At 39.8% G+C, this 12,500-nt stretch overlaps 2 protein-coding genes across 6 annotated transcripts in view; both read left to right on the top strand.

Moving 5' to 3' along the window:
- Window positions 1-833: 833 nt before the first annotated feature.
- On the top strand, window positions 834-1,025 carry lenep (lens epithelial protein; the record flags this gene model as incomplete). The annotated part of the gene is made up of 1 exon (XM_084053075.1): window positions 834-1,025. The coding sequence occupies one exon, from the start codon at window positions 834-836 to the stop codon at window positions 1,023-1,025; it is 192 nt and encodes a 63-aa protein (XP_083909201.1).
- A 2,797-nt stretch (window positions 1,026-3,822) lies between these two features.
- Window positions 3,823-12,500, top strand: part of pbxip1b (pre-B-cell leukemia homeobox interacting protein 1b) — a 33,494-nt gene continuing 24,816 nt past the window's right edge. For 4 of the 5 annotated variants that reach the window (XM_084053124.1, XM_084053125.1, XM_084053123.1 and 1 more), the window contains exon 1: window positions 3,823-3,952. The gene's annotated coding sequence lies outside the window, so the exon portion shown is untranslated. The other variant, XM_084053122.1, reaches the window with a different exon arrangement.

Raw genomic sequence — 12,500 nt, 5'->3', positions numbered from 1 at the left:
TTGAGAGCACCACTGATATAGAAACATACGTTTTTCAGAAAACTGTTGTGAGATTTAGGAGACATGTAGAATCGGCTTCAGGTCTCAATGGGTTAATACGGGTTATATGAATGCAGAGGGCAATATTATGCCTTCCATTACAGATCATATGAATTCTATTAAAACGGTAACATGAGAGAGAGTTTGTGCTGTGAGTCCTAGTGGAATGGAACAGAGCTGGAACTCTCCTGGTTGAATTAGAGAGAGAGAGAGAGACATGGAGACACTGATGAAAAGAGACCAAGAATGGAGACAAAAGAGAGAGAAGGTTATGGACAGTGGCAGATGAGAGATACAGTAACAGTGGAGATGAATGTGTGTGTGTGTGTGTGTGTGTGTGTGTGTGTGTGTGTGCTGGAACAGTGCACGGTGAATAGAGGAGATGAATGAGGTGGATTAGTGGGACACAGGGACGATGAATGAACCACAGAGAGCCAGGGAAAAGCAGAGAACCAGCAGGAGACGGATAGACGGACGGATGGATGAATGGATGACGGGGAGATGTAGAGGAGGTTATAAGTATAGGAGGGGGGAGGTCGGGTGACCTTTGGGACGAGCAGGGAGGCGATAGTGGGCTGTCGACACACGGGACACGCTCTTCTCCTCATCCACGTCGATCTCCTCTCCTCCTCCTCCTCCTCTCTGCTCGCTCTTCACTCCTGCTGCCGCCGCTGCCCCCGGGACGGACTCCTCCTCCTCATCCTCTTCTTCTCTCCTTCTTTCTCTCGTTCCCACCTCCTCCTCCTCCTCTGTTTCTTCCCGGGAAGGGGAAAGGGGAGCCTTCGTCGTCAGCCATGCATCCTCAGCGCCCGCTCCCCCAGGCCGTGCCTTCGTCCCTGGGGCAGAACCTGCGCGACGCGGCCATGGGCCTGGGCCGGGGCAAACACCTGCTGGGGGGCAACATCGCCTACGGCTTCATCCAGTCGGTGAAGGAGTGCCTGTACTTCCTGCTGTGCTGCTGGTGCATCAAGGAGATCCTGGACTGACGGGGCGGATACGACCAAAAAAGCACTGTCCAGTGAACTTAAAACTTGGTGTGTGTGTCAGGAAGTTTCTGGACTGATGGAATAAATATGATGATGGATTATTTAAAATAGCAGATCTACAAGCTCAACGCGTCACGTTGTGACGCGTTGAGCTTGTAGATCTGCTATTTTCAACAAAGATATTTGGTGTGGAGGGGCAACTAAGTATATATACGATTTAAGTGGTTAATGGAATGCTTTGTTAACACGTGCTGCATCTTGAAGACCTCACACTGGTCGACAGACAGATTGACAACATTATGGAGTAATGGAGACGAGATGTTTTTGTGTTTTGTTTTTTCTCCTTTAACGATTCTCGGCCCACGACGGAGAGGACGAACGGATGAACTATTAAAGCGCTTTATAACCGATCGCTGTATCTGTTTCTAACCCGTTTTCTCCTTTAGCTTGTTTTAGTTAGTGAGCAGTTAACTAACCCATCCATCTGAGAGAGCATACAAGTGATCCTGGATTCTATGGAGTCCTACCACTCATCCATCGATCGAAGACATTTCAGAAGAGAGAGAATTCTATCAGAGATATAGGGTTGAGCAGCTGTTTCCTTCATTAAATTGAACTTAAGTGTCTGATGAAGTCTTTGCAATGTACCTTTTTTATTAAATCATAGAGTTTGTGATCGACCTCAGAGATCCTGAGCCAAGAGGCTGAAAATAGATCCTGAATTCATTGATCAGAGATCACTTGTCCTTCATTTGGACTATTTGCAGCCTATTCCCTTATCACAGCATGTGATTCATCAACAGGTAGGATAGGTTTTTCTCTTTTGTACACAGACAAACTCTCCTCCCTGCTTCTAGAAAGTGTTCTGTTCCTAAATGAGAAAGAAAATAATCTATCTATTTTTCATAAAATTGTTGGACATTGTTAGAAATAAAATTTAAAAAAGTAGACATGGATGGATAGACAGAAAGACAGATAGATATAGATGGACAGCAATACATACAGACCTACGTTATCTTTTTTTTAACCACCTGTGCTTGTCAATCAATTGGGAAATGTCCCATTGAGTCATCATGACGCTCTGATTGGTCGAGGTGGGGGTGAGGGGCGGACTAGAGTGAATATTGAACTGTCATTGGACAAGAGTGAAGCGTGGAGAACAACTCGTAGGGGAGCACAAGTGACCCAGAGTCAGCCACAGAATCACCGGAAGTAGCTTGATTTTGCTTTCAAAATAAAACTGGGTACAGTAATAAGTGTTGGGAGTAAATTGGAGCGTACTGTATACTAGCTGCAGTGGTGGGAAAAGTACTCAAATGTTTTCAAAAGTAAAAGTATCAATACTGCAATGTAGAAACTCCCTGTTACAAGTAAAATCCAGAATTCTAAATGTACTTGAGAAAAGTACAAAAGTATTGACATCAACTTTTAAAGTATCGAAAGTAAAAGAAGTCATTATGCAGAATGTCCCATTTCACAAGTTTTCAAATGTATACACATCTTTTGAAGATAGCAGATCTACAAGCTCACAATGTGTCGCATTGCGACGCGTTGTGAGCTTGTAGATCGGCTATTTTCAAATAGCCAAAGTATAGGGCTGAAGAAGTGATTAATGTGTGTTTCAAATAAATAATTGTAGTGGAGTAAAAGTACAATATTTGCCTCTGAGATGTAGTGGAGTAGAAGTAAAAGTTGGAAATACTTTGGAATATATACTAGAGAGTTGTTTTATAGTGAATATCACTGGGTGTAGTTTATCTACATGGTGCAGGAAACTACTGCTGGAAAGGATCATTTGAGGCCACAAAGAGTTGGGAAGAAAACTAAAAATGTATGAATGTACATTGGCACGTGACTCCAAATGTATAAAAATATATGACATTTTTTTGTTTACATTTCTTACAATGTTCACTATAAACAGCTTGAGGAACCATGCAATGGAGTTTCAATGGATATGTGTTGCCATCTTGTCGGATGGAAACCTCACTCATAAAACGTTTACTTTTCAGGATAAAAAAAATATATATAGCAGATCTGCTGCTTTTGATGGTTTTGTGTGACGCAGTAGTATGATAAAGTAGGGCATGAATTTACGGAAATAAAACACAAAACACACAAGAAGTTAGAATATGGAGATAAGAGGTTTCTGCCCGACAACAACTAAATATGTTCTAGATTCATTGATAGAACACATTGATAGGGACCACATTGGTGGTGGAAGTGGTGGAAGACAAAAAGTTTAAAAGTGCAAAAGTATTTGCATTATATAGCCTACTTACAGGCTACCAAATGTAAAAGTATCAACTCATTATGCAGAATGGTCCATTGAACAATCATATAATTGGATTTTTTTGTGCATTAATGTGTTCATAATCACTGTCGCAGCAAAAGGTGGGTCTGATTTTAATAACATGTGCTGCTGGGTAGCTTAATCCAGTGGTTTCATATCAAGAACCCCCAAATTGATATGTAATTTGGCTGCGGGGCAGGGGAAAAAAAAATCAAAGATTATTCAAAATGTTCCAATACTTTCAAGCTAAAGGCTATTTTTGGCAAAGATGTAGAGGGGAAAAAAAGAGCAGTACCAAGTAAACAAAAAAAGTTTAATCTGAAACTAAATTTAATACAATATAGAGGGGGTCCCTGCTTCATCTCTCTCTCAGCTAGGGGGGTCCTTTGCCTGAAAAGGTTGAAAACCCCTGTGTTAGACATTGAGCTGTTGTGGTTTTATTTTGAAGTTTGGCTACAACAAACAGGAAGCCTCATCCTCCCTCTTATATCCCTACGACTTGACAAACTGATCCTAATGTTCCAAGTTGTGTGAATAATAAGTGGATGAGAGAGAAAGTCCGTTTGTTACTGACGGACAGGAGGACGTTTCTTACTGACGGAACACACACTGACTGACTGCACTGAGCGGAATACAGGTAAACACAGCTGACACTAACACCAATTAACTCACTCACACATCAAACGTTCATATTGTTACATTGTTGCGTGGCTTCCTGCTCCGCAAGCTGAAGGGAATTACCAACAAGCAGTGCTGGAGGAAAGTAACTAGGTACATTTACTCAAGTAGCTGAACTTAAGTGCAATTTTGAGGTATTTCTTTACTTTACAAGCTGAAGCGAATTACTGACAAGCGATGGCTTTTAGTTTATTGCGAGAATAACATGTGTTAAAAGTTAGATGTTTTAGTTAGAGTGGTGGAAGGTAACTATTTACTCAAGTACTAATACTTAAGTACAATTTTGATGTGTTTTGACTTTACTGGAGTATTTACAATACTTTAACTTCTACTCCACCACATCTCAGAAGCAAATGTTGTGCTTTTTACTTATTTGAAAACGTTTAAGTTCTAGTTACTTTGTAGATTTAGATTATTATTAGGAAACATACATTAACCACTTATTTAAATGTTGTTGTCTATTTTCAAAAGATTTACATGTTAGACGTTATGATAACTTGTGAAATGGGACATTCTGCATAATGTACTGTTCGTACTTTAAGTATATTTTGATGCCAATACTTTTCTACTTTGACTCAAGTGAATTTTGAATACTGGACTTTTACTTGTAATAGTGTTTCTACATTGCAGTATTGATACTTTTACTTAAGTAAAAAACAATAGAGTACTTTTTCCACCACTGATATTGTCCTATTGTCTCAGAGTTTTGATGATAAGTAGTTTTCTTCTATAAACCATCATTGACAGCTGTCAAAGCTTCACTTCAATGTGTGTGTGTGTGTGTGTGTGTGTGTGTGTGTGTGTGTGTGTGTGTGTGTGTGTGTGTGTGTGTGTGTGTGTGTGTGTGTGTGTGTGTGTGTGTGTGTGTGTGTGTGTGTGTGTGTGTGTGTGTGTGTGTGTGTGTGTGTGTGTGTGTGTGTGTGTGTGTGTGTGCGCGCGCGCGCGTGCGTGTGCGCACTCTGTCTGCTAAATGGAGTGTTTTTTTTTTAGAATGTAATCTAATGGATGTGGTGCTGTTCCTGCTGGACTTTAACCACTGTGTGTGTGACCATGTTTGGTCATTTCTTCTCCATGCTGTGTGTGGATGACCAAGAGCAGAAAAAAAAGAAAAGAATAGAAAAAGCATCAGAAGATCCAAACAGTTCTGACATGTGGAAGTGGTCTAATAGCTCCGTCTATGTTTGATGGATATTTACTTAGGCTGATTCCCAGTCCTCCCAGTAACAGCCTGGCTGGCTGATTAACGTCCCAGTTTCCAGTGTGCTAATTTAACTCTGAGTGTTTACATATGTCAACATGTTAGACTCAAGAGTTACAGATTATTATGATGAATACATCAAGAAATCAAGAAAGTATAATCATATGATCGATGACTAAGAAATGAATTGATTGTCACAACAGCTCTTGTGCTTCGTAAGTCCTGCATATCTTCAAGAATACCCTGTGAATCATGAGCATTACATGGCTGTCTATTTTAGTCCTTAAGGCTGTATGTCACTCTCTCTCTCTCTCTCTCTCTCTCTCTCTCTCTCTCTCTCTCTCTCTCTCTCTGGCTCTCTTTCTCTCTCCATCCATCAGTGGTGTAAAGTACATTTACACAAGTACTGTACTTAAGTACAATTTTGAGGTACTTTTACTTTACTGGAGTATTTACAATTATCAGTGCTTTTACTTCTACTCCACCACATCTCAGAGGCAAATATTGTATTTTTACTCCACTACAATTACTTGAAAACTTTAGTCACTAGTTACTTTGCAGATATAAATTATGATATTATAAAACATACATTAACCACTTTAGCCCTATTTCATACCTAGGTCGTTTGAAAATAGCAGATATATGTGAGCTTGTAGATCTGCTATTTTCAAACATTTAAGTACTTTCACCTTTTGGTACGTTTAAGTACATTTTGATACCAATACGTGTGTACTTTTACTCAAGTAAATGTTTCATTCCGGACTTTCGCTTGTAACGGAGTACTTCTACATTGCGGTATTGATACTTTTACTTAAGTAAAACCTTTGAGTACTCTTTCCACCACTACCTTCCATCCATCCATCCATCCATCCATCCATCCTGTGTGGTTTCCTTTCTTCACGTCCCTGTGTCATGGCGGTTATATTTAGCTGCTATCTATTAGAGACACTCCAGCAAAGCCCCGGGGCTTCAGTTCAGCGTCTCTCTCTCTCTCTCTCTCTCTCTCTCTCTCTCTCTCTCTCTCTCTCTCTCCTGGGACCAGGCCGTGATTAGCAGAACAAAAGACCTAAATGACTTGACAGGGAATTGAGTTTTTGAAGGGACTTGAAGTGTGTCATTAACCCATTCAGACCGGGGACGCATCTGTGTGTCATTTTAGATGTCTTTGGCTATTAAAAAATAGCAGATATACAAGCTCATAGTGCGGCACTCGAAACATTGTGAAAATGTGGGCAAATCTTTGAATATATATATATATATATTTTTTAAGCGAACCTTTTTAACTAAACTCTTTGCTTCTGGGGGTCCCTGGAACAACATATTTTGAGATGGGGCTCCACGGCCAAATACATATAATTTTGGGGGTCCTTGACATGAAAAGGTTTTAGAACCGCTGATTATAGAAACATACGTTTTTTTTTCTTCAAAAAACTGTTAGGATTCAGAAGACATTTGGAGAATCCCCTCAGAAGCAAAGATTTCAGTTAAAAATGTTCGCTTTAAATATATATATATATTCAAAGCTTTGCACCAATTTTCACGATTTTTCAAAAATAGCAGATCTACAAGCTCATAGCGCGGCACTCGGTGCCGCGCTATGAGCTTGTAGATCTGCTATTTTTTTAATGGCCAAAGAAATCTAAAATGACACAGATACGTTCCCGGTCTTTAAGGGTTAACACATGGCGTTAGCCACTTAAACCCTATGTGTGTCGTCGTTACGTGTGACAGTGGAAAACAGCAGATCTATAAGCTCGCAGTGTGGCGTGTTTTGGTGTAGGTTTTGAGACGCGCCAGAATTCGGTAACTATCTTCAAATTGGCTGATACCGTTGTTGTCGGGCAGAAACCTCCCATCTCCATATTCTGACTTTTTGTGTTTTTTTTTTCATAAATTAATGCCCTACTTTATCACACTACAGTGTCACACACAAGCATCAAAAGTAGCAGATCTGCAACAAGCTCCTGCGCCACATTTCGAGCTTGCAGATCTGCTACTTTTGATCATTTTTGATTCCTGAAAAGTAACAGTAACCACTTACACTGGGCCTGAGTTGGCTCTGTACTTGGACCGCTTTTTTCCGTCTACACTAGGGCTGTCAAACGAATGTTTGATATTCGAATATTATTCGAATATTGGGAAAATATGTATATTGAATATGAAAATTAATATATATATATATTTTTTTAATGTTTTTTTTTAATGTTTATTTGACAGGGACAATACAAAAAAACAATGTATGAAGTTACAAAAACAAACAAAATATATGTTTTATTGGATCCGAGTACTCGATACATTGTTTTTTTTGTACTTTTATTAATTTTTTTGAAAATAAAAAATATATACATTTTTATAATAATAATAATATTCGAATATATTCGAATATCTGCACATTTTTAAGACCAATATTCGAATATAATGTCTGAGGAAAGTTGACAGCCCTAGTCTACACCAAATCTCTTTGCCAAAAATAAACCAACTCTAATGTTCCCCCTCAGAACATGGATGCTGGGAGGCAGGGACGTGCACAGATAGACTCTAGGTGGTGCTAGAGCACCTGCCCTTTGCCCTCTTGACCAGAAGTGCCCTTTTGAATTAAAAAAAAAAAAAGTTTTTTTTTTTTTCAGTTTACAGCAGGGGTCTTCAACAGGGGGTCCGGGACCCCTAGGGGTTCCTCAGAGTTACTACAGGGGGTCCGCCAAATCTTTATGTGATATGATTTTTCTTTTTACCATAACCACTCGAAACCTAGCATCCCTTTTCTGAGGAGAACTTTAGCCAAAAATAGCAGATCTACAAGCCCACAACGCCTCGCGCTGCGAGGCGTTGTGGGCTTGTAGATCTGCTATTTTTGGCAAAGAGGTATAGGTGTAGAGGGAAAAAAGAGCAGACCAAGTAAACAAAAAAAAGTATAATTTACTTGAGCACCTGCCCCTCAAAATGTCTGTGCACGCCACTGCTGGGAGGAGTGGAAGGGAGTTGTGGGAGAACATATAAAACCAAGGAGTTGTTTTATCTGTGTAAGTTGAATGCATAATGTCATGTGTAGGCTACATGTCTAGCTACTCTTTGAATACATTTTCCTTTAAAAGGATGTGGATAATGGCGTTCAAGTGGTTAAGGCAGCACTATTATGTAACGGGCCTCTTCTAGCCTGGATTTGAACCCGGTTTGCTGCGCAGGTGCTGACATTTTTTTTTACCACTGAGCTAATAGAGCCTGGCTGCTTGCTCAGGGGAGAAATTGAATCTTGACCATCAGGTCAAAATTGAGACATGACCTTTGACACGATCTAAATGTCTCAATAGAAGAGGCAGGGAGACCAAATACAACCACCCCACTTATATAAGTTATATTGTATCAACTCTATCATACAGATTGGACACAATTACATGTTATTCATTAAAATAAGTTACACAGTGAGGCTTTAAATGGGCCGACATATCTCAATAACTGAAAAATAGTGGTGGAAAGCAACTAAGTACATGTACTCAAGTACTGTACTTAAGTACAATTTTGAGGTATTGTATTGTACTTTACTTGAGTATCTCCAATTCTCCAATACTTTTACTTCTACTCCACTACATCTCAGAGGCAAATATTGTACTTTTACTCCACTACAAGTATTTGCAAACTTTAGTTACTTTGTAGATTTTGATTATTGTTACAAAAACGACCTTAACCACTTCACCCCTATATACATTTAGGCTATTTGAAAATAGCAGATCTACAAGCTCACAATGCGTCGCGATGCGACACATTGTGAGCTTGTAGATCTGCTATTTTCAAATGATTTTTATACATTTGAAAACTTGAAATGGGACATTCTGCATAATGAGAACCTTTACTTTTGGTACTTTTAAGTACATTTTTGATGTCAATACTTTTGTACTTTTACTCAAGTACATTTTGAATTCCGGACTTTTACTTGTAACGGGAGTGTTTCTACATTGCAGTATTGATACTTTTACTTGAAACATTTGAGTAATTTTTCCACCACTTCTGGAAAAAAAGCAAAAAGCAGTTTTTGAAGATTGAAATCCTCACGTGCAAAGTACAGTACAGCGTTACAAGACGAGCCCACGTGTGAAAAAAAGGAGGCTTGGTAATGGTATGGCCCCTTTAAATGAACGCCGGAGTCTTTAGTGTGTAGCAAAGTGTCTGTGTCTTGTATGTCTAGAATAGATCCAGCCTTAGTTACCAGAGGGACAGGGGGAAATATGTCTCCCTCAGCTAGAAGTCAGCCTGCTGCAGGCGAGAGCCAATGGCCTCCGCAACACACAGCCACTGCTAATGAAGACCACAGTGTTCACACGCATGCAAGCCCTGTGAACATTTACATGTAAACACACACACACACACACACACACACACACACACACGCGCACACACACACACACACATGTTTGTATTACTATATACTTGTGAGGACATCAACGCTTTAGGACAGCCATTTTATGAATCCATTTCATGAAGCCATTTCATTAAAAAAAATATATATTATTTTGCTATTTTTAACCGTAAGCCTAAAGCCGAAAAACAGCAGATCTACAAGCTCACAACGCGTCGCGCTGCGACGCGTTGTGAGCTTATAGATCGGCTGTTTTTCGGTGCATGACGTTGGCGCGCAACCAAGTATAAATCATGTTTAACTCTAATTCCAATCCCTAAACCTAAACCTCTAAATGTCTAATCCTGACCTGAATGTTTTTCTAATTGTAAACGTATCTCTAAAAAGTTTTTTTAAAAGTATAAAGCAACCATTTGTCTTGTGAGGACCAGGAGAACTGTCCTCACAATGTAGATTTCTTCAAATTCTACTATACTTGGTCCTCGCAAGTATAGTAATACATACACACACACACACACACACACACACACACACACACACACACACACACACACACACACACACACACACACACACACACACACACACACACACACACACACACACACACACACCACGCACACGGTTGTGTTTCTATACTTGCGAGGACGTCGACATTTTAGGACACTGATTTAACCCATTCAATCCTGGAAAGCATCTGCGTCATTATTAGATGTTGCCTTGTATCAGCTACAGTATACTGTGTATCGTTGTTGTCGGGCAGAAACCTCTGATCTCCATATATAAACGTATTTTTTTTTGTAACTCCCAACTTGGCCATACTACAGTACTGTGTCACTCAAAAGTAGCAGATTTGCAAGCGTTTTGAGCTGGTAGATCTGCTACTTTTGCTTTTTTTTTTAGCAAGTAAAAGCTAGTAAACGTTTTGGACATGATGATGAGGATGATGATGATGATATAGGACTTAGAAGGTGTTTTTAGAATTGGCCTCAGTGCTACAGGTTCTAGGTTATATAAATATTGCCATTTTTAACCCTTAAAGCGGAAAGTTGCTGATCTACACGCTCGCAATGTGTCGCAGCACGACGACACATTGCGAGCTTGTAGATCTGCTATTTTGTTCTGTACCTATACGTAACTAAGTATAGATCAGGTATACTGTAACTCCAACCCCAAACCCAGTAAACATGACCTCTATATGTATAATCCTAGCCCTGTAAACCTGACCTAAATCTTGTCCTAATTGGAAGCTTAACTCTAAAATATTTCTTCACCATAAAACACATCTCTTGTGAGAAGCAGGTCCTCACCCATGTCTATTTCTCCAATTCTGTTATACTTGTGAGGACATTTGGCCTTCACAAGTAGGTAATATAAACACACACACACACACACACACACACACACACACACACACACACACACACACACACACACACACACACACACACACACACACACACACACACACACACACACACACACACACACACACACACACACACACACTAAACACGAGCTCACAAACATTTGCATACTCTCATGTGCAGTATGTGTGGTAGCACACACACATTTGTACTTCCACGTGCATCCACATTTACTGTACGTGCACACGCTTGTACCCACACCACACATACATTAATAACACACTGATGTGCGTGCACATGCACACACCACACCACACACGCAATCACACACACACATCCATACAATCGAAGGCACATGTACACACACACACACACACACACACACACACACACACACACACACACACACACAGTAAAACAGGGTGTGTAAGGCTGAAAGCTTTGAGGCTCTATTCAAATCCTGTCCTTATGTAAACAGAGGATGTCCATTTAGTTTTGCCTGTTGTCACTGTGACAGACGACACAGCAGCTCAGGGACATCTACATCTGTGTGTGTGTGTGTGTGTGTGTGTGTGTGTGTGTGTGTGTGTGTGTGTGTGTGTGTGTGTGTGTGTGTGTGTGTGTGTGTGTGTGTGTGTGTGTGTGTGTGTGTGTGTGTGTGTGTGTGTGTGTGTGTGTGTGTGTGTGTGTGTGTGTGTGTGTGTGTGTGTCCTGCTAGTTCCGTGTGGGGATAATGAAACACTTTTATTGTCCACACCATACACACTATATATATCATGAAACACCTCAAGACACAACGGCTACGAAACAGAGTATAAACAATACTAATGTGAAAAATGTTGGTCGACTACCTTTTATCACTGACGAAAATGTAATAAAAACTAAGCTACGATGACTAAAATTAAGACTAAATATATAATATATTCAACTAATAAAAACTAGACTAAGATGTCAGGGAGGGACGAGTGGAGAAGAAATCCAGTAGAACTAAAAGACAAGTCATTTTATGGTTGGTTGCACTCGGGTGTGAAAATAGCAGATCTACAAGCTCATAACGCGTCGCAGCGCGACACGTTGTGGGCTTGTAGATCTGCTATTTTCAGCATGCAACCAAGTGTAAAATCAGCCATTACAACGCCATCAAGGCACCGCCAAAATACATTTTAGTCGACTCAATCAACTCTAAATTTAGTCGACTATAATCTCAAGATATTTAGTCGACTAAAACTAGACAAAAACTAAAAAAAATATGTTAAAAAAATGACTAAAACATGACTAAACTAAATGGAATTTTATTCAAAAGACTGACTAAAACTAAATCCAAATTTGGTGTCAAAATCAACACTGCCTCCACTCTTCTCTATTCACCTTGTATGTATGGCATTTATATGTGAACAAGAGCGTATCTGTCGGGCAGAAATCATGTATGTCCAACAAACGTTACCTTTCAGGTAATCTGGGAACGCATAAAAAGAGCAAAATATAGAATCAGAATCTGTCTTGAGAGATTACTATTCAGGTAAAATGAAAAACCTGTGATCCAAATGATTCCAGTGTAGTTATTATTTAGTCAGAAGTTCTAGTAATCTTT

Source organism: Gymnoscopelus microlampas (genome assembly GCF_963454915.1).
Source record: "Gymnoscopelus microlampas genome assembly, chromosome: 3".
NCBI classification, from domain to species: domain Eukaryota; kingdom Metazoa; phylum Chordata; class Actinopteri; order Myctophiformes; family Myctophidae; genus Gymnoscopelus; species Gymnoscopelus microlampas.
This window is presented reverse-complemented; position numbering and strand designations above follow the sequence as displayed.